The following is a 27,277-nucleotide window of genomic DNA, read 5'->3' as shown; positions in this document are numbered from 1 at the left end:
AGGCTGGTCTCAAAGTCCTGGGCTCAGGCAGTCTGCCCACCTTGGCCTCCCACAGTGCTGGGATTACAGGTAAGAGCTCCCAGGCCTGCCCGGCAGAGGGCCAGCTTTTTGAGGGAAGCTGTTTCCTGAGGCAGCCTCAGCCCCTGCTCATGGCAGCCCCTGGTGAATTTGTTCTGTTGTTTCCATCCCTGTGGGCCAAATGCTTTGGTAAAACGCAAGGCCTTGTATTTAGCTGTCTTGACAGCGAAAATGGCTGGGAAGGAAGGAAGGAAGGAAGGAAGGAAGGTTCTCTCTCCTGTGCATACCCAGGCACGTGCACACGTGCACAGTCCATGCACGCTGCCAGTCTCTGTGTCCCAGCCGCGGTGCCTGCCCCCGGTGTTCTCTAGTTCAGCTTCTCCGCATTTCTGCGAACGATTCCAGCTTCTTGATGTTCTCAGCAGAACTCCCTCAAGTCTGCGGCTTCGTCCGTCTCCAGGGCTCTGACGGCGGCTGGGCTGACGTGGCCGCTCTGCAGAGCCCGTTGCGGCTTCACGTTCCTGTTCTGGCCATTTTCGGCTCTTTTTCCGGGAATGGTCATCACGCGCTCTTTTCCTAGTGCAGGCATCGTCCCTTTCCCGTTGATTGCAGGGTTCTCTGTAAGATCTGAGGAACACGTGCCAACATATTCTCTCCTGGTCTTGTGCTGGTCATTTTTTCCATTTTCACGACAGGTTTGGTGAACAGATGTTTCCTTGTCATCAGACTTTTGTCTTGAGCTTGTACCTCCCGACCAAGATGCCAAACTGGGTGTTATGTGTTCTCCAAACTGCACTGTAGGGTGGCGGAGCTTTGTGTCGGGGCCTCCGCGCCTTCCGGTGTCACCTGTGGGGATGTGAAAGGCAGACTCTTCCTGGATTTTTCCCAGCACGCCACACCGGTGGTTCCATGTGCTGACCGAGTGGCTCGGCTTCTCCCAGCTCCGCTGGGCACCTGCCACACTGTTTTCCTCACGGTTTTGTTCATGGTGGTTTTGTCTTAAGTCCGGGTGTCGGCCAGAACCAGTTTCTTTTTTGTTTGTTTTTGAGACGGAGTTTCGCTCTTGTCGCCCACGGTGGAATGCAGTGGTGCGATCTTGGCTCACTGTAACCTCCGCCTCCTGGGTTCAAATGATTCTCCTGCCTCAGCCTCCTGAGTAGCTGGGATTACAGGTGCTTGCCACCACGCCCAGCTAATTTTCATATTTTTAGTAGAGACGGGGTTTTGCCGTGTTGGCCAGGCTGGTCTCGAACCCCTGACCTCAGGTGATCCTCTCGCCTCAGCCTCCCAGAGTGCTGGGATTACAGGTGTGAGCCACCGTGCCCGGCCTCTTGTTCTTCTTAAACCTGCCCTTATGTTTTCTCCGTGATGCATGTTGGAGTCAGCCTGTCTGCTTCGTTTAAAAATCTTGCTGTGATTTTGACTGGAATGTGTGGAATTCCTGTGTTTTTGAGTCAGTGTCTTTCTGTTGCCCAGTCTGGAGTGCAGTGGGACCATCACAGCTCACTGCAGCCTCAACCTCCTGGGCTCAGGGGATCCTTTCAGCCCAGCCTCCCAAGTAGCTGGGACCACGGCACGTGCCACCACACCCGTCTCAGCTCAGCCCCCCAAGTAGCTGGGACCACGGCATGTGCCACCACGCCCGTCTCAGCGCAGCCTCCCAAGTAGCTGGGACCACGGCACGTGCCACCACGCCCGTCTCAGCCCAGCCTCCCAAGTAGCTGGGACCACGGCATGTGCCGCCATGCCCGTCTCAGCCCAGCCTCCCATGTAGCTGGGACCACAGCACGTGCCACCACGCCCGGCTAGTTTTCATATTTTTTTGGTGGAGACCCCGGGGTTGCACCATGTTGCCCAGGCTGGTCTCGAACTCCTGGGTTCGGGCAGTTCGCCCCTCTCGGCCTCCCAGAGTGCAGAGATTACAGGCGTGAGCCACTGCACTAGGCCATGTTGAATTTCTAGATTAATTTGGGACCCTTAGGGGCACAGAGAGGAGGGCTGGGCCAGCTGGTGGGAGGAGAGGCCCCTCGGGCTGCTGCGTTTCCAGTGCACGGAGACGGCCTGCGTGGGGGACGGAGCTCACCGGGGGCCCCTCCAGGGAGGAGAAAGGGTCAGGCAGGTGCCAGCTCCTGTCCATCGGCCTGGGGATGGCAGGGGCCGGTGAACCGATGACCTCTGGGTGTCCTGTGACCTTCCGTGTGTGGGGCTGATGCCACAGAAGGTCAGGTGGCCTCCAGGGCTCCGGGCTCTGGCCTCAGGCTCCTCATGGGACTGCACCTCCTCTGCCTTTCAGATTGTGTTTAGTGTGGATCCCTCCGAGGGCAGCCGTGGTTCCCCGGCAGGACTGGGGGCCTTACAGTCCTATAAGGTAGGGGCCACCTCCAGGAGGCAGGTGGGGCTGGGGGTCCTGCGGTCCTGAAAGGTAAGGGGCTGCCCCCAGGACATGGGCGGGGTCTCCACACTCCTGGTCCTGTCCCCTCCAGGTGCACATCCATCCTGATGCTGGTCACCGGAGGACGGCTCAGCGGTCTGATGCCTGGAGCACCACTGCAGCCAGAAAGCGAGGTACAGACCTGGGCCTACACTCTCCCCGCCCGCCTGGGTGTGGTGCTCAGCACACACGGCTAGGCACATGGCCAGCCGTGGGTCTCCTGCCCCCCTGGGCCTGGCCACCTTCTCCATGTCCAGGCCAATCCAGAGCGTTCTCCTCACTGTGGCTCTGAAGGCTGGAGTTACTGAGAGACGTGGAGAGGGCCTGATGGCACCGTGACCTGCCCAGAGTCACCTGGTTGGTGGCGGCAGAGCCACAGCTCAGCCAGGCCTTCCTGCTGGGACACTGGTTTATGCCAAGGCCATCAGCACGGAGCCCCACAGTGAGGTACAGCTTTCCCTGCTGCCTCCACCCAGCGCCTGGCCGGGCCAAGCCTCAGGGTCACATCTGAAGGGGCCTGACTGGCCCTGTTGTCCAAAGCCCCTGGTGCGCTCGGCCCTGAGGCCCCACATGCCTTGTTGGCTTCCTGTGCTCTGTGGCGTCTTCAAGTCGGTGCTGCTGGGGACCTGTGTGGATGGGGCCTGTGAGCGGGCCCTCGCCTCCGTGTCCAGAGTCCTGTGGTTCTTGGAGTGTGTCCGGCCCCACCCGGCCATGTGGTGTCCAAGGGGGGGCTTCATGGCAGCAGCGGTGGGAGCTGTTGCCCCTTCTTGTGCTCCAGTGGGGCCTTGCCTCTGGGCTTGGTTCGTCCCTCTCTGGAACGTTCTTTCTCAGTGCCCTCTGGCCCGCGGTGGCACGACGTGGCCCTGGTTGAAGCAGCCCCTGCGTGGTTGCTGTGGTTGGTCTGCCTGGCCGAGTTGGAAGGGGAGGGCTGGGAGGGCGTCAGGGTTGCGTGGCTTGACGCCCGCTCGGTGGCTCGGTGATGGCCTGTGGCAAGGCCTCTCTCAGCAGGAAGCATCCATCCTGGGGGGACCAGTGCCCCTCAGGCAGTTGGGGTCGTGGGAGGCGGCGCGTGCCTGAGGCAGCTGGCGCACAGATCCTGAGGGCCTGGAATCTATTTGTTCCATTGACCTCTGACGTCACTTGACTTCTGAGAAGCCGCCACTCCCTGCGTTGGGCGTTTGTAGGAAATGAGCTCCTGGAGGTGGAGGTCGGGAAGTTCCCCCATTGCAGGGCATGCTCAGCCCCAGGAAGCAGAGTGACCTTTGCTGGGAGAGGTGCCTTGTCCCTGCTGACCCCGAGTCACAGTCAGCGTCGTTCTGCTTGTGCCGTGTTTAATTCCTGGTGTCCGGTGCCCAGGCTCAGTCTCCTCCCCAGGCCGCGGCCGCTGCGGTCAGTCAAGCACTTCTAGGAACTTCCTTTGAACTGGTGCCCTTGTTCCCTGCTGACGCCACTCAGAGGCTTCCAGGCGGAGCAGGGAACTCGCACTTCCTCTTCTGCGCGTCCCTGGAATGTCGGGACGCTGGTGCTTGCTTCCCGTGCGCTGTTGGCGGGATGAGCTTGCCCTGAGCCGCATGTTACAGTTTCTGCAGAAGTTTAGGGTTGGAGTGGGCTGACCTCTCTGGAGGTGTCCCCAGCATCTGCCTGGGGTCTGCCTCGTATCCCAGGACCCCCAGTCCCCCAGAGGGGACCCCAGCTGGCAGACTGCGCTCACACTCAGGGCAGCCTCCTTTGTTCTGACTTCTGCATGCTGGGCCTGGGTGGCTGTGGGCGGCTCACTTGCTTGATGCCAGTGGGTGAGAGGGTGATGGGCAGAGAGGCAGGCGGTCAGGCCCCCAGTCCCGTCCTCACACCCTGTGTCCCCTGCTCCCCTCTGCCCCACAGGGAAGGTGTTGAGCTACTGGTGCTTCAGTCCCGGCCACAGTATGCGCGAGCTGGTCCGCCAGGGCGTCCGCTCCCTCATCCTTACCAGCGGCACGCTGGCCCCGGTGTCCTCCTTTGCCCTGGAGATGCAGATGTACGGGCCACCCCTGCCAGGGGCCTAAGCACTGGTGACGCCTGTGACGTTAGTGGGGTGGGAGTGCTGGGGGTCCCCATGAGCCGGGGTGCTGGGGGTCTTGGGCCTCACTGGGGGTCTCGGGCCTCGAGGCCTAAAGGGGTGCTGGTGTCCTTCCCCACTGTCTGTCCCTCCGGCCACGCTCAGCCCTTTCCCGGTCTGCCTGGAGAACCCACACATCATCGACAAGCACCAGATCTGGGTGGGGGTCATCCCCAGAGGCCCCGATGGAGCCCAGCTGAGCTCTGCATTTGACAGACGGTAAAGGCCTGTCCCTGGGCCGTGCTGGGGCGCGAGGTCGGGGAGTACTGAGCCCTGAGGCCCTGAGCAGTGGCCTCTCGGCTCTGTGCAGGTTTTCTGAGGAGTGCTTGTCCTCCCTGGGGAAGGCTCTGGGTAAGTGCCCGGCACACCCCAGCTGTGCCCATCCTGGATCCTGGACCCCTGCTCCCAAGAGCTGGTAGGGACCCCTGCAGACGCCCCGCCCCTGCCTTGACCCCAGCCCCTGCACTTCCAGGCAACATCGCCCGCGTGGTGCCCTACGGGCTGCTGATCTTCTTCCCTTCCTATCCTGTCATGGAGAAGAGCCTGGAGTTCTGGCGGGTATGTCTCCCCTGTGTGTGCTCGGTGGGGTGGGTGAGGGCAGGGCTGGAACACGAAGCAGGCAGTGGCCACAGCTCCTGCCTGCCCTCATCGGATCGGCGGCGTAACCAGGGCTGCCGTGTCCCTGCCTCTTCCTCCCACAGGCCCGCGACTTGGCCAGGAAGATGGAGGCACTGAAGCCGCTGTTTGTGGAGCCCAGGAGCAAAGGCAGCTTCTCCGAGGTTGGCACTTGGCCGGGGCTCTGGGTCTGTTGCCCCCTCGTGCCTCCCGTGTCCCTCACAGCTTCCCCGAGGCTGACCACCGGCCCTGACCACGGGCTCTGGCGGCTCCCGGCTGCCTCTTCAGGGCCCCTGCGTTTCCTTCCTGGCCCTGAGTATTGCCTCTTATCTTACAAAGCCCCCAGCACTGGGTGGGTGTGGCGACAGTGGTCCTCCTGTCTGAGTAGCTATAGCCGGCGGCCACCCTGGCCCTGGGATTCCCCGTGTTTTCTGGGAAGCACTGAGCAGGCGCAGGATCAGCCTGGGATCCGTGCCAGGAAGAAGCTTCCAGAACCCGGTTGGCCTTCCTGGCTAGGACAGTCCTTCATCTTGGAGGATGAGACCTGGGTCTCCCTCATGGGGGAAGAAGGGGCCGAGGTGGGCTCCAGGCTGAGCGTGACCAACTTTCTTTCCAGACCATCAGTGCTTACTACGCAAGGGTCGCTGCCCCAGGGTCCACCGGCGCCACCTTCCTGGCGGTGTGCCGGGGCAAGGTGAGCTCTCTGGGGCCCTCTGTCCTGACCCGGTTGCCTGTTCCCTGGTGGGTGCTCATGGCTCCCCAGCTGACTTTGGGCCCTGGGGGCTGCCTGGTCCCCTCCTTGGGCCCCACAAGAGCAAAGCACTGGTGGCCTGCTGGGAGCGTGCGCTGCTCTGGGTCAGGGGCAGGCAGGATGCAGGAGGCTCCTGGCCACGAGAGTTGGAGGTGGCGTCTGGGAGCTGTGGACCCCAAGTGGGGTCCTGACCCATAGATGGGGCTTCCTCCCACCCCTGGTTGGGGTTGGAGCCTCGGGGAAGGTGGCTGGGCTGGGTATGGGCAGCCAGGGGAGAGGAGCCCCCATGGCCCCAGGCAGCTCCCCGGTGTGTCCCCCAGGCCAGCGAGGGGCTGGACTTCTCAGACACGAATGGCCGTGGTGTGATCGTCACGGGCCTCCCGTACCCTCCCCGCATGGACCCCCGGGTTGTCCTCAAGATGCAGTTCCTGGACGAGATGAAGGGCCAGGGTGGGGCTGGGGGCCAGGTGAGTGACAGCAGGGCGGGGCTGGGGTAAGGCCGTCTGGCGACTGAGCCCCCCTGTGACCACGGGAGCCCCTGTGACCGAGCCCCCTCGCCCTCCAGTTCCTCTCTGGGCAGGAGTGGTACCGGCAGCAGGCGTCCAGGGCGGTGAACCAGGCCATTGGGCGAGTGATCCGGCACCGCCAGGACTACGGGGCTGTCTTCCTCTGTGACCACAGGTGCGTGCAGTCCGGGGGCAGGCGTGGCGCCAGGGGACACAGCCACATCCCACTGGGCCCCTGGACTCTCCTTCCCCACATGAGGCCCCGTCTCCCCCAGAGCCTCTCTGGCGACTCAGGGTCAGCCTGAGGCCCCTGCGGCAGACGAGGGTCTTCAGTTGGGTGAACTGAACCCCGGAAGCGGCTGTGGGCAGGGCAGCAGGGCTGTGGCCACCCCCCAGGTTCGCCTTTGCTGATGCCAGAGCCCAGCTGCCCTCCTGGGTGCGTCCTCACGTCAGGGTGTACGACAACTTCGGCCACGTCATCCGAGACGTGGCCCAGTTCTTCCGTGTTGCTGAGCGAACTGTGAGTTTCTGCCCAGGGAGGGGATGAGGGTGTTGTCCCCAGAGGAGCCAGAAATGGGCCCACCCACCCCCAGTGGTTCTGCAGATGCCAGCACCGGCCCCCCGGGCTGCAGCACCCAGTTTGCGTGAAGGAGAAGATGCTGTCAGGGAGGCCAAGTCGCCTGACCCCCTCCTCTCCACCAGGAAAGCTAAGAGTCTGGACCTGCATGTCCCCAGCCTGAAGCAGAGGTCCTCAGGTGCAGATGGCCAGTGCGGGACGGGCAGTGTGGGGCGGGCGGAGCTGGCAGTGTGGGGGTGCGGGGCAGGCGGATTGGGGCGGGCCGTGTGGGGCAAGCAGCGGGGCCGGTGGTGTGGGGCAGGCGGCACCAGGCGCCCAGGGCGGAGGCGGCTCACCTGGCTTTATGCACTGCCCCCCCACCTCCAAAGACTGTGTCTGCCTCCTAGGGTGGGGTTCCCATGGGCTGGAACCCTCCCCTACAGGCAGAGAACGCCTCAGGCAAAGACGCGCCCCAAGGCTGGGACTCCCCCTAATAGGGAGGACACCCACAGGCAGGGGCCCCAAATGCTGGGACCCTCCCTCAGAAGGGGCTCCATCATAGGCAGGGACCCCCAGCTGGGACCCCGCGGTGGGCTTCACTGCGCACTCGGGTACTCTGCAGGATCACCAGCTGCCGGGGACCCCGAGAGTAGCCTGTGTGTGGAGTATGAGCAGGAGCCAGTTCCTGCCCGGCAGAGGCCCAGGGGGCTGCTGGCTGCCCTGGAGCACAGTGAACAGCGGGCCGGGGGCCTTGGCGAGGAGCAGGTGCAGTTCCAAGGCCTTGGGATGGACACAGACCCTCTGTCTCCTGAGGCCAACCCCACCCCGCCCATCTGACTTCAGGCACCTCCCCACACACCCCTGTAAATCCCCTGTCTGTTGGGCGGGCAGGCAGGTGAGGGATCCCCGCTGCCTGGCTATGTGTGTGCCCTCCACCTCGCCTCACCCACAGGCTGCTGGCTCCCAGGTGGTGCGTGCCCTGGCCCTCAGTGGGTGCCCCCACATCACTTTGATTCTCTGGCAGGTCAGCTTGGCTCAGGGCACTCAAGATTGGGTGCCCCTGCCCCTGGCTGTGCCTGAGGCTGGCCTTTCTCCAGGAATGTGCTGCGGTTGGGACCCAGGTTCCTTCTTCCTTGGGGCCTTTTGCCCCAGAAGCCCATAATTTCTCAGGCCAACCTGAAGCTTTCTCCCTGCTTCCTGCTGGGAGCCATTCTCCTCTTGCTGCCTGTCCCTGCCCTTCAGGCTCCTGGAGTGAGCCCCAGGTGCAGGCACCAGGCACCTGTGTCCCCTTCCTGCCAGCCCTTCGCTGTTGTCAGACTGTCCTTCCTGGACCTGCTCTTACGTGTCACCACCTGTGAGCCTCATGAGCCGCTGGCGTGACTTGGACAGGACCAAGCTGTGGGACTGTCACCAGGGTGTGCCGTGCCCCCTCCCCCGACCTTCGTCTTGGCTGCTGCTCAGGGCTCCTTGGGGCCATCTTCCCTGTGGGCCCAGGTGCTTTGGGGCTCTGGAGTGTGTGGTTGGAACCACAGCTGTGTCCTCCTCAGGCCCACAGCTGCTCCACCCTGTCCCTCCTGGCTGAGAAGAGGCCGGCAGAGGAGCCGCGAGGAGGGAGGAAGAAGATCCGGCTGGTCAGCCACCTGGTGCGTGAGCTGTCCCTGCACCTGTGCCGACCACCATAGACACGTGTGGGAACCCGGCCCTGGGTGCCCCCAGCCAAGTTGGGATGTGGGCCCGATGGGACCAGGGAAGTTACCCCCTGGAGCTGATGTCCAGGGCGGCTGTGAAGCTGTTGGCCCAGGGGCTCAAGGGCAGCTGGGATCAGGCCCCGCCCTTGGGCAGGCTTGGTTTGGGGGCTGCAGCACTGGGTTTGGCCCTGGCATTTCCCTCAAGTGTGGATGTGCACCTGCCTCATGCGAGGGGCGAGCCCATTCCCAGCCTTGGATGAAAGAACCGAGTTACAGTCGGAGCCAGGAAGCCCCCTGCCTGCTGGAAAGCCCCAAGTGTGGCAGCCTTTGTCCATGTCCCTTGGCTTCTGGGAAGAACTGGGTGGTGCCCAGGCAGGGCTGCTGCCATCAGGAAGTGGGCGGCTGCTGAGGGGCCTGGGCTGTCGAGGGCCTGGGTGGGGAGTGCTTGGGTGGGGAGTGCCTGGGCTGCCCCTGCCTTGGTTTCCACGTTTCCGTGTTGGTCTGGGGTGTGTGGAGAGATGGACACCGCTTGTTGGGAAGCCCCTCCCTGTGAGCTGCCATCCTGGAGCCTCAGCTGCATCCGCGGTGGGGCGGGGGCTTTAGGGAGGAGGAGAGAGATGGGCCCTGCAGGACCCCCGGCTTGAGGGAGAGCCAGTCTACCCTTTGCCCATTCGCTGCCCTCGGTTCCCTGCCAGCCTCTCACTGTGTGACCCAGACAGGCCCAGCCCCGCAGCTTCTTCCCGCAGCACCTCCGTGTCCATCCAGCCAACCAGTTTCTCAGGCCGCAGCCCCCCGTCAGCAATCACTGTCCCAGGGAACACTCAATGCTCCAACGCTCTGCAGCCCCAGGGACGGGATGAGGAGGCTGGCCCTGATGGAGCCTCGGGCCTGTGTCCTGCAGGAGGAGCCCGTGGCTGGCGCACAGATGGACAGGGCCAAGCTCTTCATGGTGGCTGTGAAGCAGGAACTGAGCCAAGCCAACTTTGCCACCTTCACTCAGGCCCTGCAGGACTACAAGCGTTCCGATGACTTCGCCGCCCTGGCCGCCTGTCTCGGCCCCCTCTTTGCTGAGGACCCCAAGAAGCACAGCCTGCTCCAAGGTGCCCTGGCTTGCAGAGGCTGCCCATCCTGAGGGCAGTGCTGCCGCTGTGTGTGGGGTGGGGGCCATCTGGGTCCAAGGTTGTCTCTGTTCTCTAGAGAAAAGGGGGCAGATGGGGACAGACACCCCTTCTTCTACAGGCTTCTACCAGTTTGTGCGGCCTCACCACAAGGAGCAGTTTGAGGAGGTCTGTATCCAGCTGACAGGACAGGGCTGCGGCTACCGGCCGGAGCACAGCGTTCCCCGAAGGCAGCCTGCACAGCCAGCCCTGGACCCCACTGGTAAATGGGGCCTCGGGTGGGACCCTCAGACTCCTCCGTGGAAGGCACCGGAGTCCTGGGCTGGTTGGGGTGGGCATCCCTGGGGCCCTGCGTGCCCCCGCCTCTCTGTTCCCGTATGGGAGTGATGGGGGCCACCCCCCACCACCAGCAGCAGTATCACTTGTTGGGGAGACCCTGTGCAACTCCACGCAGGGCCCTGCCCTTCCCACAGCCCCTGATCCCTACACACAGCCCTGTCCAGCTGCCGCACGTGTCCCCTGCCCCCCATGCACAGCCCTGGGGAGTCCACTGCACACGCCAGGGTCCTAGACTCCTAGACCCCTGTCCTCCCGTCCTCCCTACTTCTGCCTTTGCCTAGGGTGGAGTCCAAGCCTCCGGAGGTGGGAGTGTGTGTTCGTGCTTGTTAACGAACAGCCCCCATAGAGCTCCCCCAGTGCAGGGTTCACCCAGCGGGGAACCTAACCTGTTGGGAAGACCCCAGACCCCTTCTGGGCTTGGTACCCACCCTGGGGCTCTGAGTTCCTGAGCAGGGCTTTGGCCTGCCGGCCACTGTTCTAGCCCCCATCCAGCAGTTGGTGTCTCCTCTGCTGCCCCTGGCACCTGGGCACGTGTGCCTGCCTGGGTTTTCCCGCCCTGGTTCGAGGTGGGTGAGGCCTGGCCTCCCCAGCCAGCCCTTCCCCCTCCCGCTGGGGAACTTTCCAGGTGCTCAGGACCAGCTTTGTGGCTCTGCATCTCTTCATCAGGAAGGACAGCGCCGGATCCCAAGCTGACCGTGTCCAAGGCTGCAGCCCAGCAGCTGGACCCCCGAGAGCACCTGAATCAGGGCAGGCCCCACCTGTCGCCCAGGCCACCCCCCACAGGTAGCTGAGTCCTGACCTGTGTACAGCCTGTGACTTGGTGGGTTCCTCAGTGGCTTGATGAGGCTAACACTTGAGTGTGGCTTGAGCCTTTGAACCGGAGGTGCCAGTGGAGCTGCCCCTGTGGGGAGCCATCTCCTGGTGGGGGCTGCTCCCGGTTCTGTACCCCACAGTTGTCCTGAGCAGCTCTCCAGGAGTTCGTGGGAGGAAGGGCAGGCAGGGTGGTGGGACTCTCAGCCCTCCGCCCCAGTGCCACTCTGAGCCATGCTACTCCCACACCAGGAGACCCTGGCAGCCACCCACAGCAGGGGTCCAGAGCGCCCAGAGCAGGGAAGCAGGGCCAGCGCGCCGTGAGCGCCTACCTGGCAGATGCCCGCAGGGCCCTGGGGTCTGCAGGCTGTAGCCAGCTCTTGGCAGCGCTGACAGCCTACAAGCAAGACGATGACCTCGATAAGGTGCTGGCCGTGCTGGCCGCCCTGACCACTGCAAAGCCGGAGGACTTCCCCCTGCTGCAGAGCAAGTGGCCTGGGCGTGGGGACAGCCAGTGGGGTGGGGTGGGGGCAGGGGGCAGGGTGGGGGCTGTGCCGGGTCTGAGTGAAGCTCCCCGCAGGGTTCAGCATGTTTGTGCGTCCACACCACAAGCAGCGCTTCTCACAGACGTGCACAGACCTGACCGGCAGACCCTCCCCGGGCATGGAGCCACCAGGACCCCAGGAGGAGAGTCTTGCCGTGCCTCCTGTGCTCACCCACAGGGCTCCCCAACCAGGTAGGGCGCCTGCCTGGCTGCTTCTGACAGTGCCCCAACGGCACACAGCCCTGGGAGTGAGCAGCAAAGCCCCCGGCCCCGCTCAGACTCAGTCTCCGTCTCCAGGCCCCTCACGGTCCGAGAAGCCCGGAAAGACCCAGAGCAAGATCTCAACCTTCCTTAGACAGAGGCCAGCAGGGACTGCGGGGGCAGGCAGTGAGGCTGCAGGGCCCAGCCAGTCCCCAGGACCTCCACACGGGCCTGCAGCATCTGAGTGGGGTGAGCCTCCTGGGAGAGACCTCGCTGGGCAGCAGGCTGCGGGAGCTCCGAGCGGGCCCCTCTCAGCAGGCTGTGTGTGCCAGGGCTGTGGGGCAGAGGACGTGGTGCCCTTCCAGTGCCCTGCCTGTGACTTCCAGCGCTGCCAAGCCTGTTGGCAACGGCACCTTCAGGTTGGTGCCTGGCCACTACAGTTCCTGCTGGGTGTAGCCCCAGGTGGTGGGCTGAGGGGGAAAGGGCGGGGTGTAGCCCCAGGTGGTGGGCTGGTGGCAACGCCTGGCAGGTGCGTCCAGTGGGCCGGTTGTCTCACAGGCCTCTAGGACGTGCCCATCCTGCCACACCGCCTCCAGGAAGCAGAGCGTCATGCAGGTCTTCTGGCCAGAGCCCCAGTGAGTGCCCACGGAGGCCCTCAGCACACCCAACGTGGCTTGATCACATGCTTGTCCAGCTCTGGTGGGCCAAGGAACCACGCAACAGAATAGGCCAGCCCATGCCTGCCTGCCTGCCCCACTGCGGTGGGACCGGATCTGGGCCTCCCTCTGAGAAGCCCTGAGCTACGTTGGGGTCTGGGGTGGGTCTCTGGGAAAGTGCTTCTCCAGAACTTCCCTGGCTCCTGGCCTGTGAGTGGTGCCACAGGCATCCCAGCTGAGCCCCTCACCAGGAAGGAGACCCCCGTGGGCATGTGTCCGCTTTTCGTCAGGCGACAGGGTTCTCTAATAAAAGTGCTGGCAGTGCCCTGGACGGTGTCTTCGTGGCCTGGGCTTGGTGGTGGGAGTCGAGGAGACAGGGAGTTGGCACAGGCCCCCCCTCGTAGCCTGCCTTCTGACGCTACTTCCTCCACAGTGGGCTCAGCCCTGCCCTCATCCTCACTGCTGCAGCCAGGCTGCAACTGCGGGGGGATCCACCAATACACCAGCTGCCTGGGCTGGTTGGTGGGTCAGGAGCTGCCCCAGGTGCTGAGGGGGGGCAGTTCCCTGGGTTCCCTGGCTGGTGAAGCCCCTCACAGAACCACCCTTGGACTGAGCTCTGGGGAGGGATGGTACCAGGTGGGTGAGGGGGCTGCCTGGGGAGGGAGGAGTTCCTATGGGGCATGGTGAGGCTGGCCCAGCCCTCTCCCTGCCCATATAGGGCGGCAGCAGGAGGGGCTTGGGGATTGGGCAGTCCCTCCGAAGGCGGACTGAGGGCGGAGGCGGTGGCATGTTGGTCAGGCACAGCAGGATCCGGTGTCCGCGCTGAGCCACACTCCCTGCTCCAGCAAGGACCATGAGGGCGCTGGAGGGACCGGGCCTGCTGCGGCTGTGCCTGGTGTGGGCGCTGCCCGCCCTGCTGCTGGTGCTGGCCATGTGTGGAGCGACAGAGGCACCCACTTACCCCTGGCGGGACACAGACACAGGGGAGTGGCTGGTGTGTGCCCAGTGCCCCCCAGGCACCTTCGTGCAGCAGCCCTGCCGCCGAGACAGCCCCACGACGTGTGGCCCGTGTCCTCCACGCCACTACACGCAGTTCTGGAACTACCTGGAGCGCTGCCGCTACTGCAACGTCCTCTGCGGGGAGCACGAGGAAGAGGCACGGCCTTGCCATGCCACCCACAACCGCGCCTGCCGCTGCCGCGCCGGCTTCTTCGCGCTCGCTGGTTTCTGCCTGGAGCATGCGTCGTGTCCACCTGGTGCCGGCGTGATGGCCCCGGGTGAGAGCCGGGCGAGGGGAAGGGCCCCCAGGAGTGGTGGTCGGAGGTGTGGCAGGGGTCAGGTTGCTGGTCCCAGGCTTGCACCCTGAGCTAGAACACCAGTTCCCCTGACGCTGTTCTTCCCTCCCGGCTGCAGGCACCCCCAGCCAGAACACGCAGTGCCAGCCGTGCCCCCCAGGCACCTTCTCAGCCAGCAGCTCCAGCTCAGAGCAGTGCCAGCCCCACCGTAACTGCACGGCCCTGGGCCTGGCCCTCAACGTGCCAGGCTCTTCCTCCCACGATGCCCTGTGCACCAGCTGCACTGCCTTCCCCCTCAGCACCAGGGCACCAGGTGAGCCAGAGGACTGAGGGAGCAGCACGCTGCAGGCCAGGCCCACTTGTGCCCTCACTCCAGCCCCTACACATGCATCTAGCCTGAAGCATGCCAGCTGGCCTCGGGGAAGGGGCCACAGTGGATTTGAGGGGTCAGGGGTCCCTCCTCTAGATCCCCACCAAGTCTGCCCCCTTAGGGGTGGCTGAGGATTAGGATCCGAGCCAGGGCACAGCCTCCCCTGGGGAGCCTTGGGAAGGTGGGCAGCACTCTCCTAACTACCCGAGAGGAAGGTGGCTGCCTCCTGTGACATGGGGAAACTGAGGCCCGATGTTAACTCTCCTAACAGCCCGAGAGGAAGGTGGCTGGCCCCTCTGACATGGGGAAACTGAGGCCCGATGTTAGCCACTGTTGAGAAGTCACAGTGGTTAACATCAAGTCAGGTTCGGTCCATCTGCAGGTCCCAACCAGCCCCTTCCAGTGGCCCAGGAGCCCTAAGATCCTGCCTGGGCCCCTTTGCCTCTCCCAGCCAAACTCCGAGTGGCCACTCCTGCCCCCACACCTTTGCTCCACCGCGCTGACTGAAGGCTCCTGCCCCTTCTCCGGTCCCCACCCTTGCACTGCCCTCTCCAGCACGGCTCACTGTACAGGGATTTCTCTCCTGCAAACCCCCTGGGTGGGGCCCAGAAAACAGGGTACTCGGCAGGCCCCCACCAGTGTCTGTGGGTGAAATGAGGGGACTGCTGCCTCCCCACCCACTGCAGGAGCTGAGGAGTGCAAGCGTGCCGCCATCGACTTCGTGGCTTTCCAGGATATCTCCATCAAGAGGTTGCAGCGGCTGCTGCAGGCCCTTGAGGCCCCGGGGGGCTGGGGTCCAACACCAAGGGCGGGCCGCGCGGCCTTGCGGCTGAAGCTGCATCAGCGGCTCACGGAGCTCCTGGAGGCGCCGGACGGGGCACTTCTGGTGCGGCTGCTGCAGGCACTGCGCATGGCCAGGATGCCCGGGCTGGAGCGGAGCGTCCGTGAGCGCTTCCTCCCTGGGCACTGATCCCGGCCCCCTCTCCCCCCTTTATTTATTCTACATCCTTGGCACCCCACTTGCACTAAAAGTGGCTTTTTTAATAGAAGAAATGAGGTTTCTTAAAGCTTATTTTTATAAAGCCTTTTCATAAAACTGGTTGTAGTTGCACAGCTACTGGGAGGGCAGCTGCGGACACCTGAGCCGCCCGGTGTGCCCAGATCCCTCAGGCTGCCATCAGAACTGTTGCCCGGGGCTTCCCCTGCCTCAGACCCTCCCAGGGAGGATCACTGGGAGTGCCTCCTCTACGCTCCCGTTGGCTGTGGCACGTGGCGGGGGCCCTGAAGCTCAGGGAGGGTCAAGGCCTGGGAGGGTATCATTGCTCGAAGAACAGGACGGGGCTCAGGCCAGGCCCAGTCGCCGGGGCCCCACACTAACCCCCTCTTTTGAATTCCTCCCACTCCCAACTCACAGGGGATTTCCCAAGAGGAGACCTGCCAAACACCTCCTCCAGGCCTCCCATGCTTCCTGGGAAGTGAAGCTTTTCCCCTTTGGGGCAGGCTCTGAAGCCTTCAGATGCATCCAGAGCAACTGGGGGCCCGTCCCGGCCACACTCCCCTGCGTGGCCAGTTTCCCGTGGCTGGAGGCCCCGCCCCCTAGGTCCTGGGAACCAACCTGCAAAACACACACAGGGTCCCCTGGAGACGACGTGGGGACTTCCAGGGCCCGACTCCCGTGAGTCACAGCCCGCAGCTGCTGCGCCACCCCCACCCTGACTCATGCCCCTTCCGAGCAGCTCCTCCCAGGCCCCCCACGTCCTTCCCACATCCACAAGAAGGGAGTGCCTGGACTCTCCAGGCTCCAGACCCACCTGGGGAGCCCCTCACCTGCCCACCAGCCCCTGAGCAGCCCAGTGCCACCGTCAGCGTGTCCAACAGCCAGGAGCCAAGCCTCGGCCCTCCAGGAGGGAAGGGATGGACAGAGCCACACTTGCCGTCTTTATTTTGCACTCACCCTGGGCAGCACTGGGCAGGCGGCTCCTGCCCACAGCCAGACTGAGGAAGAACAGAGCCCTCGGCAGGCCCAGTGGGGGCTGTGCAGGGAGGGCCCCAGGATCAGCCTCACTCCCCAGCAGGGGATGCAGGCCCAGCACAGCACTGACACAGGGCCCGCCAGAGAACCCCTCCAGGAGGTTCTCTCCTGGCTAGGAGAGGGCTCTGGACCCCCACAAACACTCCCCAACTTGCAGGGCTGGGGCACAAAAACAGCCACTCCCAGCAGAGGCCCCCTCAGCTTTTTTGCATCAGCTCCCTCCCAGGGGATTAAGATGAGGCGAAGTCAGGCTCAGGTGCGGAGTGTATGTCTTCCCTCACAGGCATCCTCGGCTCTGTCCTGAGGCTGCATCAGAATCCAGGGCCCCCGCTGGCCTTTGGGGACGTGGCCTGGGTCTTCCTCAAGGCAAGATCAGCCCCAGACCACCTCCAGGGTCGTGGGGCACAAGCCAGAGGGCAGCCATGGCTGACTGGCCGCCTTCTCGATGGGGTGGACATGCAGCCACGGAATCTCCCAAAGGCCCCACAGGGTTGTCCCCAGGCAGTCCAAGCCAGCCTGAGCACTGGAGCCCCGATTCCCAACCGGGTCTCCCTCAGACCCCCCCAGAAAGGGCCCAGAAAGGCCACCGCAGCGCCCCGTGGAAGGGCTGCCGCCAGAGGGCGCTAGCCGGGCGTCCAGACTCCCCTCCAAAACCTCCGATGCCTACACTTTTCCAGACGTAGAGGAAAGTTTGTCTTCGAGAAAACAAAGGAAATGGAAGAACCCCAAAGCAAAGCAAACCCACCCCCCAGATGAGCAGCCAGCAGGAGCCAACAGGCCACTCCTCCAGCACCGGGCACCAGCCGTCCCGACGGCAGTGCGGCCGCGCCTACGTGATGTCCCTCTGCCGCGGCGGCCGGTGCACGTTCCGCACGACACACTTCACCATCCACTCGATGCCCTCGCGCACCCCTTTGCTGTGAAGACAGGGGGTGTGAGGGGGCTGGCCTTGGTCCCCAAAGCCCCTGCAGGTGCAGCTCCACTCACCCCGTGAGGGCCGAGCAGGCCTGGGTCAGGCAATCCCGCCTGCCGATCTTGCTGGTGCAGTCGCTGAAGGCCGTCTTGATGTCATGGATTGAGAGGCACGTCTGGGGGAGGCAAAGCCATGAGGAGCAGCCCCCACGTCTGGCCCTGTCCTGCCTGTGGGCCCGGGACTCTCAGAAGGGCGTATGCCCTTCACCCCAGGAAAACAGGCAGAGCTCCGTGAGGGTCCCAGTGTCTCCCAGAGGCCACATCGGTGAGGACCCTGCGCTCACCCTGAGGCTGAACGTGGCTGGTAGTGCCTGGGACAGACGTTAGACGTCCACACAGCTGCAAGGAGTCCACCCCCATCCCCTTCCTGGGGGACACCATGAGGCCCGAGGTGGGGCACCGAGGGTTGACGCCTCCTGGGCAGTGGTGGAGGCAGGTCCCAGGGGCCCACGCGGCTGGGAATAATGGAGGGGTGGGAGCCCTGCGTTGGGCCCACATGGCTGGGGATGATGTAGGGGGGAGCCCTGAGTCGGTGATGGGGGCAGTCTGCAATCATGCTCACTTCTGCTCACAACCACCTGCCCAGTCCTCAAAAGGGCAGCCCTCCCCTTTCCTCTGAGGGGAGACCCCTGCCCCACACCAGGTGGCCCTCTTGTCGGCTGAGATTGTGGGGGAGGCCAGCCCTACAGGCTGGGGGCAACAGAGCCGCCCCAGAGAAGGCGGGCGGTAAAGATTCACCCTGGCCCTCTGGACGCCGCGCTGCTTCTGTGGAAGCCACTCCAAGAGGATGGCAAGAATTCAGTGTGGCCAGTGCTCCAGGGGACAGCAGCACCTCAGAGGGGTCTTGAGGGGCTGCCCTGGGGGTGGGGCTGGCACAGATGCCCCCTCCAAGGGTAGCAGGAACAAGTGAGGGTCAGAGCTGACTCCCACCAGGGCCCCAGCATCACTTTTTGAGCTCTGAGTTTCATCTGGGTCTCCCCACAGCTCAGTCGTACGCTCCTGAGACACGGCCGCCTTCAGGGGAGAGGTGCCCTGCACGGCAGGAAGAGGCCTACTGGGCGCCTGCCCCGAGGTGGGAGAACCTCCAGGGCTGGCAGCAGCAGGTCCAGAGAGGAACCAGGCTTGGGAAGCTGCCGGGGGCAGGGCAGGCCTTGAGAATGGCTCTGTGCCCCTGGGCGGTCACTGGGCCTGGGCCTGGGGTGTCTGGGTGCACACACTGCTCCCCTTGCTGTGGGGGAGTCTGGGGACTTGGGAAGCTGCTGCAGGAGACGGGGTGGAGCTCACCTCCACATCCTGCTTGTTGGCCAGCACCAAGACAGGGACACCGCACAGCGCCTCGCTGGTCACCACCTTCTCTGGGGAGGGCAGGAGAGGCAGCACCTCACACCCGGCATCCTGCCTCTGACTGCCCTGGGGCCCACAGCTGTGGACGCTGACAGCTCCTCCCTCTGCCCCCCATTGCCCACGAGGCAGGAGCGCTTCTGAGCAGACACTGAGCCAGCCCCAGGTACAGAGCTGCCCAAGCTGGACCTGCCCCCACTAACCATCTACCCCCCCAGAGCAGCCAGGCCGCACTCACCAAACGCCTGCTTGGACTCGGCCAACCTCTCCTCGTCGGTGGAGTCAATGACGTAGATGACGCCGTGACACTCTGCATAATACTGGGAGGAAGCAGGAGTTGGGGCTCAGTCCCCACCCTGCCAAGGGCCAGGCCTGTGTCATGGCCACTGTGGGGGGCTCACAGGAGGAAGGGGCAAGAGAGCAGCTCCTGCTTGCAAGACCCTTCTGGGATGCATTCCGGGGTTGTGGGGAAATCTGGTGGAGGTGCCCCCAGGCACTGTTCCTAAGAACCTGCCTGCAACCTTTGGCCTGATGGTGGCCACAGAAAAAGGTGAAAGACAGGGATTGGGCCAGGCATGGTAGCTCACAATTATCCCAACACTTTGGGGGGCAGAAGCAGGAGGATCACCTGAGGATCACCTGAGCATCACCTGAGCCCAGTTCACGGCCAACCTGGGCAATGTAGTGAGACTTTGTCTCTACAAAAGCTTATGGTAATGTGCGCCTATAGTCCTAGCTACTTGGGAGGCTGAGGTGGGAGAATGGCTTGAGCCTGGGAGGTTGAGGCTGTAGTGAGCTCTGATCATGCCACTGTGCTCCAGCCTGGGTGAGAATGAGACCCTATCTCAAAAAAAACACAGGGTTTGGGGACTGGAGGAACACAAACCGCAGCCTGGCCTGTCGAGGGAGTGCACCTGTGGGGCTCTGTGCCAGCACCTCATTCGGGGAGGCATTGTGGCCATGCGGATGACAAGACTGACCAGCGTCATCTACGAGGCGAGCCCTCCCTGCCAGGACAGGGCCAGAGTCACTGAACTCAGACTTTTGCAGGCTGGGCTGGTCAGTCCTGAGCTCGCTGGCGACACTGCTGGGCAAGACAGGGCACAGACCCTGCGGCCTCAGGTATGAGTGCCGAGCCCCGGACCAGATGAGTGCACCTCTGTCCGAATCAGAAAAGAATACAGGAAACTCCGTGTCCACGTGGAGCAAACAGCTCACATTTGCCACTTTCCCTCCAGGCTGTGCCAGCTCTCCTGCCTGGGCATGAGGTCCCAGAGACCTGGAACTGGATGCTGACCAGGTAGGACAAGCTGGTGGTCAGTGTTAAGACACACACACCCCTGAGAGCGTGAGAAGTCAGGAGGCACCGCCCAACTCTCCGAAATCCTTAGGGTGTCCGAGCAGGGAGTACCAGGCAACCCCATCCCAGTGCCAGACAAGCTTGTGCACCTGCACTTCTCACAGTGGAGAAAGAAGCCCAAGGCCAGGCGTCTTCCAGGGTTCTGCAGGCAGCGAGGCCCCCCCCACATCCCCAGGAACTTCTCTGGCCTACAGGCAGGTGCCACACACAGGCCACCAGCCCCACAGGGGCCCTGCAGTGTGGAGACTGTCTGCTGCTGACACCCAGGAGCAGGTGGACCCTGAGGCGGAGACCTCTGTGGCAGGAGGGGCGGCTCTGTGGAGGCTGCAGCAAGCCCAGAGAATCCCCAGGTGGCCCCCCAGGGCTTCTGAACAGGGTGGCAGAAGGTTCATGTGCAACCGGGTCCTGGACCATGGGACCACGTGGTCAGAGCCACCCATCACACCTACCAGGCACAAGGCACACAGCCCAGCAGGGCTGCCGTGAGACGGGAGTGGCACCTCAGGGCTGAGTGCAGGCAGGACCTAGAGCCCCATGCCCCAGTGGAGGCGTCACAGCAGTGGTCATTGTGTGGTACCCCACAACGAGGGGAAGAGGGAAATGTCCAAGCATGGCTCCTGGCTGGCCAGCTGACCCCAGCGGAGCAATCAGAGGGACTGTGGGTCTGAGTGTTTCTCCCCAGCAGCAATGGGAGCTCCCCAACTGCCAAGTGCCAGCCAGCCTGAGAGACTAGTGTCACAGCAAAGAACCCAGGAGCTGAGGTCCTGGCACATGCCACATGTGGACGCCGGCCCAGGGTCCAGCCCCAGGACGAGGCCAATTCCCAATGATAGCCCTTTCGCTCTGCACAAGGATGCAGGATACAGGAACCAGGGTGGGAGCAGAGACCTCCCTCTTCTGGTCCCTCCCAGGGGGTCTCTGCTGCTGCTCCTCCCAGCTCTGAGCTCAGCAGGGTCAGGAGTCCCAGCCCCTAGAGCAGCACATACTCAGCTGACACGCTGAGCGATGAGCCACAGCTGCCTCATGGGCATGAAATGCACCTCATATCTAGGAGACCCTGGTGGGCAGGAGACGGGGCTGCCATCCCACAGCTGGGGACCCAGAGAGCCACTGGCCCCACCAAGGTGGCATCTGGAGAAGGGCTCAGACTGCCAGGAAGTCACACCCCAGCAGAAGTGGTAGTGAATTGGGGGGACACTCAAGGAAGAATGCAGCTCTAAGACCAGCAGCAAGGATGAGCTATAGTGGCTCCCGCTTCCAGTTTCCCCTTGAGAGAGACCCTCGGGACCTTGGAAGAACCCCTCCCCAACGTGGAAGTGTGGGTCCATGCAAGGCTGCAGCTGCGGCCAGTGCAGGCGTCTGTGGCCCCACTGTATTCTTGCTTCATGCTGGAGAACACTGTACCAGCGGATGGCCTCATTCTGGTTTCTGTGGGACCCACTCTGGCTGCAAAGAGCCATGCTGCCAGGTCACACCTGCCCTGGGCAGCCCACGCTGGGGACGCACCAGGCCGCAGTGTGAAGTCCCGGCCTGCCCAGGGCAGCCCACGCTGGAGACCCACCGGGCCGTGGCGTGAAGTCCCGGCCAGCCTGGCCCCACATGGCCCAGCACAGCCAGTTCTCCTCCAGGACTCCCTGCTGGGCCGACCACAGCTCCGAGGATCCTGCTGCCTAAATTGACCTCTCCTCTCCCATCCTCGCTGCCTTCCTGATGCCGACCCCCAATATGTATCCTGTACCTCAACCTGTCTCGGCATCTGTGCCTGAGACAACGGCCTGTGACAAGATCATCATCATCTGTGTCCCTCCTCAAGCACACTGGGCACTGGACCCAGGATCTGACTCAGCTTGTCTCATCTGACTACAGTGGACCTACAGGATCTATCAGAGATCACTTGGCCATGGGAGAAATGCCCTCTTGGTTAGAAGTCATGGCAGGAGGGGACACTTCGGTGGAGCCTAGGAAAGGGGAACTGGGATCAAAAAGGAGATCAGGACCTGGGCATTCAACTCTAGAGCTGGCGGCTGGCAAGCATCAGGGCAGCCAAGGCACCGGGGCCGCCCCACACCCACTGTGCCAGCCTAGGGCAGGGAGCCCCAGGAAGCCACAGGCTCTGTCCTGCTCAGTGCTGGACTCAGTGCCTGGCCCAGGCTGAGAAGGAGAGAAACTGTAGTCTGGGGGGTGTGTGTGGGGGGGCACCACACTGGGATATCAGAAAAGCCCAAAACCTGTATCAAACGAGGAAACCGCTGCTGCGGGACCCTGAGTCGTCTTCTGGTGACCACGGAAGAACGAATGTTAAGCTAGAACTGAGGTAACCCCATTGGGGAGAGGCAACCGTCGTGCCTTCCCCACATCTGGCTGGTCTTTGCCATTTCTGTGTCCTGGTGGTGAGCAGCAACATCTCTGAGCTGAAAGGAGGCACTCACTTTGGGGGAGTGCAGGGTCCCCGGGTCCCCACACTTTGTCTTGTCCTGACTGAGAAAGAAACAGACTGCCCTGACCTCTCTGACCTGGCCAACGAGGTTTCCCTGAGGCTCAAACCCAAGCCAGGGTTTGAACATTCCCAGACACTTGTAAGATGTTTAGGTTAACATAATGTTCAGGTTTCAAAACATTGAAACAAATTAGCCCCAGCCCTGAACCCAATTCCTTAAATTTTCGTTTAAACGCCACACCCTGCTCTCCCAGCTTCAGACACGAGCAGTGAGCACACCCTTCCCTTTGCTGGTCACCTGAGGATGCTGCACTCTGTCAACAGGTTCCCCTAACGCGTGCCCTGACCTGAGGATACCCCACTCTGTCAACAGGTTCCCCTAATATGTGCTCTGACCTGAGGATACCCCACTCTGTCAACAAGTTCCCTAATACACGCTCTGATCTGATCGCCTTGGCGTTTAGTGATTCTTTCCTTGGAATCTCCACTGGTCCCATCACAGGAAACTCCCCTACCACCACTTTTGGGGCAACTTTAGCTAAGGGTTCGGCTGGGACAAACCAGGGAGCCACTCGGGGACCTGGGACAGGACCAGAGAGAAACCCCCAGGGACAAAATGGGTAATGAAAGTTGCTGAGGAAGGGCCCAAAGGGTGCCCTCTGGAAAGAAATGGCACTGAAGGGCTGGAGGGGGGGTGGTCCTGACCAGGGAGTCTTACCTTGTCCCACAAAGACTGCAGCTCTTCCTGCCCTCCTAAGTCCCAGAACATGAGCCGAGCCTTTCCCACATCCACAGTGCCAACTGGGGAGAGGAGGAAACAGGCAAGGCTCGTGACCTTGGTCCTCGACACACCCAGTCCCAGCTCTCCTGGGGGATGGAGCAAACTATGCTGGTGCCACTCAAATGAGACTTGCGTGGGGACTGACAGGGCTGTGGCCAAGGGCCAGCTGGACTGTGAATGTCATGGCATCCTCAAGGCCCCAAACCCACAGCCTGCTATTTAGACCCCTTACTGTTTAGACCTCTTACTGTTTAGACCCACGGTGGTGGTGATTTTGGATAGACTCATTCCCTTGTAGTTCTTGTTAAACCGGGTTTTTGACTGCTCCAGGAAGGTCTGAGGAGAGAGGGACAGGCAGACACATCAAGTAGGGGCTACACTGGCTTCCCAAATATCCTTCCTCAGGCCTGTTCCTTAAGAGAGAAAAACAGAAACAAAGCAACACTCTGCTCTCCAGGAAGCTGGTGGTGACAATCCTGTCCTCTCAGGTGAAACATAGATTCCGTCCGGGTAGTGAACATGCAGCTGACAGCACAAAACCGAAGCGGGGGCCACCCGGCCGTGGGAAAGGTGCGGGCAAGGGAGTGGGCACTCACCGTCTTCCCAGCATTGTCCAGGCCCAGGATCAGGATGCAGTACTCGTCCTTCTGAAACATGTACTTGTACAAGCCCGACAGCAGCGTGTACATCCTGCCCTGGGCCCCCCAACACGTGTCAGTGTGCAGCCGGAACGCAGCTCCCCTCCCCCGGCTTCTCCACGGTGGTCAGCGGCGCCCCCACGTCCAGCTGGCCGCTCAGGACGAGAGCCTGGGGGCCACTCCCGACTCTCCCTCTTCCACCTCACCCCTGCAACTCCTCCCAGGCCGGCCGCCACTCCGCCCTTCCGCTCCCAGCAATGACTGCGATCCTTCCGAACCCACGGCGGCTCCGGTCCCTCCCCGGCTCGCGGGACCACCCAGCCAGGCGCTCACGGGGAGCTCCGCTGCGCTCCCGCCCTCCCCCGAGGTTTCGCTCCCACGCTTCACGCGCGCGGAACGGGGAACACACTCGCGGGAGCCCCGCCTGGGCCCCGGCGCCCCACCCGGGAGCAGCGAGCCGCCGGCGCGCTCCCCAGGAGCTCCCCAGGGACGCCCCATCAACCCATTTCTTAAAACGGGGACGGCCAGCGGGGAGCGGACTACAGGGCGGTGCGCAGCGGCCCGGCTGCTCCCGGAGGCGGCGCGCGGAGGGCAGGGAACGACTCCTGCGGAGGAAGAACCCGCGTCGGGGACCCCGGCTACGGCCGCCCCATGCCGCGGCCGCCAGGTTGGAGGCTCGCCGACAAGCAGCCAAAGCTGGTTCCTGTCACACCTGCGTCCCGCCTCCAGCTCTGGGCCGCCCCTCGGGCCCCGCGCCCCACCGCATAGCCTGCGGCCTACCTGCGACCGCCGCGACCTCGGAGCCGCCGCTGCTGACCCCCGCTGACCTCCGCTGACCCCGCGCTAACCCCGCGCGGCGCCTGACGGGACGAGAGCCGGCCTCAGGGAAGGAGCTGAAACGCGTCCCGGCGGCCTCCGCGTTCCGCTTCCCGGCTGCCCCCGCGCGCCAGGCACTTCCGGAAGTGGCGGCGCTCGGGAGGAAGTGCTGGTCGGCGGCGGGGACGAAAGGGGTGCGCCGGGCCACTCTAGCCGGTGAGGCCGGCGGGCTCTCTATGGCGGCGGCTGGGAAACCGCGCGGGGGAGGTTCCCTGCCCGGGGAGAGGGGACCGCGGTTTGCGGGGACGCGGCCCTGGCCAGACGGCAGAGACGCCGGGCGCGGGGGCGGGGCCGGCCTGGAAGGCAGCGGGCGCGGCGGGTGGGCTCGGCGGAGGGCCGGGCGGCGGGGCGCCCCGCGGGGAGGGGTCTCCGGAGTGACGCGGGACCCGGCTGGCGGCGAGCCCAGGGCGACTCGGAAGGGAAGCGCGGAGACTGAGCAGGGGTACCCGGTCTGCGACCTCTGCGCTGGGAGCTGTGCCTCTGAGCCGGTGTCTTCCCCAGGGAAAGGGGACGTGCCCGTGCTCTCCCGCGGTCTGTGGGGCCGGTCCCGAGACGCGGGGCTCACCTGGCTTCTTTTCTCGCAGCCCTGGTCCAGCGCCTCCCTCTCAGCATGGACGAGGAGAGCCTGGAGTCGGCTTTGCAGACCTACCGTGCGCAGCTGCAGCAGGTGGAGCTGGCCCTGGGCGCCGGCCTGGATTCGTCTGAGCAGGCGGACCTGCGCCAGCTACAGGGGGACCTGAAGGAGCTCATCGAGCTCACCGAGGCCAGCCTGGTGTCTGTCAGGAAGAGCAAGTTGCTGGCCGCGCTGGACGAAGAGCGCGCGGGCCGGGAAGATGCTGAGTACCAGGCTTTCCGGGAGGCCATCACTGAGGCGGTGGAGGCGCCAGCAGCAGCCCCTGAGTCCGGATCAGAGACCGTTCCTAAAGCAGAGGCGGGACCCGAATCTGCAGCAGGTGGGCAGGAGGAGGAAGAGGGAGAGGACGAGGAAGAGCTGAGTGGGACAAAGGTGAGCGCACCCTACTACAGCTCATGGGGCACTCTGGAGTATCACAACGCCATGGTGGTGGGAGCGGAAGAGGCGGAGGATGGTTCGGCGGGTGTCCGTGTGCTCTACCTGTACCCTACTCACAAATCTCTGAAGCCGTGCCCGTTCTTCCTGGAGGGAAAGTGCCGCTTCAAGGAGAACTGCAGGTAAAACCCTTTGTTATCAGGATGCCAACCTTGGGGCGTAAGGGGCACGCACACAGGGTCGGGTCAGGGTGGGCCCTCCCTTTGCTTTGCAGTTTTGTCTCAGCTTCTTGGGGCAGGCATGCTTTGCGACAGCAGTGTCTGTGTTCAGGCGTCTGCGTCTTTCTTCCGGGGTAAATCAAGAAGCATAGAAGGTGGCCGGGTGCGGTGGCCCACGCCTGTAATCCCAGCACTTTGGGAAGTCAAGGCGGGCAGATCACCTGAGGTCAGGAGTTCAGGACCACGCTGGTCAACATGGTGAAACCCCATCTCCGTTAAAAACACAAAATTCAACTGGTCTTGGTGGTGCGCACCTGTGGTCCTAGCTACTCAGGAGGCTAAGGCAGGAGAATTGGTTGAACCCAGGAGGCCAAGGTTGCAGTGAGCGGAAATGGAGCCACTGTACTCCAGCCTGAGCAACACTGCAAGGCTTATGTGGAAGAGAATAGGTCTCCGACCTATCATCATTTTTTTTTTTTTTTTGGTGGTGGTTTTAATTTTTTTTGAGACAGGGTCTTTGTCAACTAGGCTGGAGTGCAGTGGCGCAGTTCTGGCTTACTGCAGCCTGGACCTCCTGGGCTCAACTGATCTCCTGCCTCAGCCCCCCTAGTAACTGGGCTAGAAACTCACGCTACCACATCCAGCTAATTTTTGTATTATTATTATTATTATTATTATTATTATTATTATTATTATTTTGAGATGGTCTTGCTCTGTCGCCCAGGCTGGAGTGCAGTGACGCGATTTTGGCTCACTGCAAGCTCTGCCTCCCGGGTTCAAGCAATTCTCCTGCCTCAGCTTCCCGAGTAGCTGGGATTACAGGCACCCGCCACCATACCTGGCTAATTTTTTGTATTTTTTAGTAGAGATGGGGTTTCACCGTGTTAGCCTGGATGGTCTCGATCTCCTGACCTAGTGATCCGCCCACCTCAGCCTCCCAAAGTGCTGGGATTATAGGCGTGAGCCACTGTGCCGGCTTTTTTTTTTTTTGGAGACAGAGTTTCACTCTTGTCGAGCAGGCTGGAGTGCAGTGGCATAGTCTCAGCTTACTGCAACCTCCTTCTCCCGGGTTGAAGTAATTCTCTGCCTCAGCGTCCAGAGTAGCTGGAATTAAAGGTGCCCACCACCATGCCTGGCTAATTTTTTGTGTTTTTAGTAGAGACAGAGATTCACCATCTTGGCCAGGCTGATCTTGAACTCCTGACCTCGTGATCCACCCGCCTCAGTCTCCCAAAATGCTAGGATTACAGGCGTGAGCCGTCATGCCTGGCTAATTTTTGTAGTTTTAGTAGAGGTGGGGTTTTGTCATGTTGTCCAGGCTGGTTTCACGCTCCTGAGCTCAAGTGATCCACCTGCCCTGGCCTCCCAAAGTGCTGAGATCATAGGCATGAGCCACTGCGCCTGGCCCTGTTGTTAGTTTTATTCTCTAGAGTTCAACTTGAAAATTTTACTTTTATGGAGATTTTCAAACATACCCCAAATTAGAGAGCGTAGCGTAATCACTGCTCACGGTCCATCATCCACGGTCCATCATCCAGTGTCCTCATTGATTAACATTTTGCCAGTCTTGTTTTGTCTGTTCTCCCTGTCCTACTTTTATCTTTCCTGGACCATTTTAAA

At 62.7% G+C, this 27,277-nt stretch overlaps 4 protein-coding genes across 9 annotated transcripts in view; 3 read left to right on the top strand and 1 right to left on the bottom strand.

Moving 5' to 3' along the window:
• Positions 1-12,659, top strand: part of RTEL1 (regulator of telomere elongation helicase 1) — a 37,858-nt gene extending 25,199 nt beyond the window's left edge. Inside the window, exons 15-36 of one of the 4 annotated variants that reach the window (XM_037983002.2) lie at positions 2,312-2,386; positions 2,502-2,583; positions 4,331-4,463; positions 4,650-4,763; positions 4,855-4,895; positions 5,017-5,102; positions 5,246-5,323; positions 5,776-5,853; positions 6,231-6,377; positions 6,476-6,591; positions 6,813-6,936; positions 7,021-7,171; positions 7,595-7,737; positions 8,520-8,615; positions 9,562-9,760; positions 9,900-10,040; positions 10,784-10,900; positions 11,180-11,413; positions 11,508-11,663; positions 11,769-11,921; positions 12,005-12,091; positions 12,231-12,659. In XM_037983002.2, coding sequence (XP_037838930.2) covers positions 2,312-2,386; positions 2,502-2,583; positions 4,331-4,463; positions 4,650-4,763; positions 4,855-4,895; positions 5,017-5,102; positions 5,246-5,323; positions 5,776-5,853; positions 6,231-6,377; positions 6,476-6,591; positions 6,813-6,936; positions 7,021-7,171; positions 7,595-7,737; positions 8,520-8,615; positions 9,562-9,760; positions 9,900-10,040; positions 10,784-10,900; positions 11,180-11,413; positions 11,508-11,663; positions 11,769-11,921; positions 12,005-12,051 — 2,511 coding nt within the window. In that variant the 3' untranslated portion in view covers positions 12,052-12,091; positions 12,231-12,659. Of the gene's footprint in view, positions 1-2,311; positions 2,387-2,501; positions 2,584-4,330; positions 4,464-4,649; positions 4,764-4,854; positions 4,896-5,016; positions 5,103-5,245; positions 5,324-5,775; positions 5,854-6,230; positions 6,378-6,475; positions 6,592-6,812; positions 6,937-7,020; positions 7,172-7,594; positions 7,738-8,519; positions 8,616-9,561; positions 9,761-9,899; positions 10,041-10,742; positions 10,901-11,179; positions 11,414-11,507; positions 11,664-11,768; positions 12,092-12,230 lie in introns of those variants that run through there. The other 3 variants (XM_037983003.2, XM_037983001.2, XR_005234998.2) reach the window with 3 other exon arrangements.
• A 342-nt stretch (positions 12,660-13,001) lies between these two features.
• TNFRSF6B (TNF receptor superfamily member 6b) lies at positions 13,002-15,065 on the top strand. Its single transcript, XM_008010701.3, has 3 exons — positions 13,002-13,605; positions 13,742-13,936; positions 14,680-15,065. Exons 1-3 carry the CDS (start codon positions 13,182-13,184, stop codon positions 14,961-14,963), a joined length of 903 nt encoding a protein of 300 aa, XP_008008892.1. The 5' UTR covers positions 13,002-13,181; the 3' UTR covers positions 14,964-15,065.
• An 853-nt stretch (positions 15,066-15,918) lies between these two features.
• ARFRP1 (ARF related protein 1) lies at positions 15,919-24,495 on the bottom strand. 3 transcript variants are annotated; one of them, XM_008010714.3, is made up of 8 exons: positions 24,335-24,495; positions 23,513-23,611; positions 23,165-23,252; positions 22,854-22,936; positions 18,577-18,658; positions 18,282-18,352; positions 17,013-17,113; positions 15,919-16,942 (listed from the first exon to the last, which is right to left on the bottom strand). In XM_008010714.3, the coding sequence occupies exons 2-8, from the start codon at positions 23,603-23,605 to the stop codon at positions 16,855-16,857; spliced, it is 606 nt and encodes a 201-aa protein (XP_008008905.2). In that variant the 5' UTR covers positions 23,606-23,611; positions 24,335-24,495; the 3' UTR covers positions 15,919-16,854. The 3 variants fall into 3 exon arrangements, with proteins under 3 accessions (XP_008008905.2, XP_008008911.2, XP_072861291.1); XM_008010720.3 differs by having other exon boundaries at positions 23,513-23,606; positions 24,335-24,443; XM_073005190.1 differs by having other exon boundaries at positions 24,267-24,421.
• ZGPAT (zinc finger CCCH-type and G-patch domain containing) overlaps positions 24,468-27,277 on the top strand; it is a 26,416-nt gene continuing 23,606 nt past the window's right edge. Inside the window, exons 1-2 of the mRNA XM_008010726.3 lie at positions 24,468-24,586; positions 25,015-25,621. Of these exons, the coding sequence (XP_008008917.3) occupies positions 25,041-25,621 (581 nt within the window). The 5' untranslated portion in view covers positions 24,468-24,586; positions 25,015-25,040. The remainder of the gene's footprint in view (positions 24,587-25,014; positions 25,622-27,277) is intronic.

Source organism: Chlorocebus sabaeus, chromosome 2 (genome assembly GCF_047675955.1).
Source record: "Chlorocebus sabaeus isolate Y175 chromosome 2, mChlSab1.0.hap1, whole genome shotgun sequence".
Lineage (NCBI taxonomy): Eukaryota > Metazoa > Chordata > Mammalia > Primates > Cercopithecidae > Chlorocebus > Chlorocebus sabaeus.
The sequence above is the reverse complement of the archived record's forward strand: the minus strand, read 5'-3'. Positions and strand labels throughout refer to the sequence as shown.

What these genes read in the sequence shown, in the direction of transcription:
- TNFRSF6B (XM_008010701.3), top strand. Translation starts at nt 13,182, where the DNA reads ATGAGGGCGCTGGAGGGACCGGGCCTGCTGCGGCTGTGCCTGGTGTGG. An exon ending in TGCCGGCGTGATGGCCCCGG is followed by an intron (nt 13,606 to 13,741) that starts GTGAGAGCCGGG and finishes TCCCGGCTGCAG; the next exon opens with GCACCCCCAGCCAGAACACG. An exon ending in CCTCAGCACCAGGGCACCAG is followed by an intron (nt 13,937 to 14,679) that starts GTGAGCCAGAGG and finishes CACCCACTGCAG; the next exon opens with GAGCTGAGGAGTGCAAGCGT.
- ARFRP1 (XM_073005190.1), bottom strand. Translation starts at nt 24,320, where the DNA reads ATGCGGTGGGGCGCGGGGCCCGAGGGGCGGCCCAGAGCTGGAGGCGGG. An exon ending in TGGACAATGCTGGGAAGACG is followed by an intron (nt 23,253 to 23,512) that starts GTGAGTGCCCAC and finishes CTCTCTCCTCAG; the next exon opens with ACCTTCCTGGAGCAGTCAAA. An exon ending in TGCAGTCTTTGTGGGACAAG is followed by an intron (nt 18,659 to 22,853) that starts GTAAGACTCCCT and finishes GCTTCCTCCCAG; the next exon opens with TATTATGCAGAGTGTCACGG.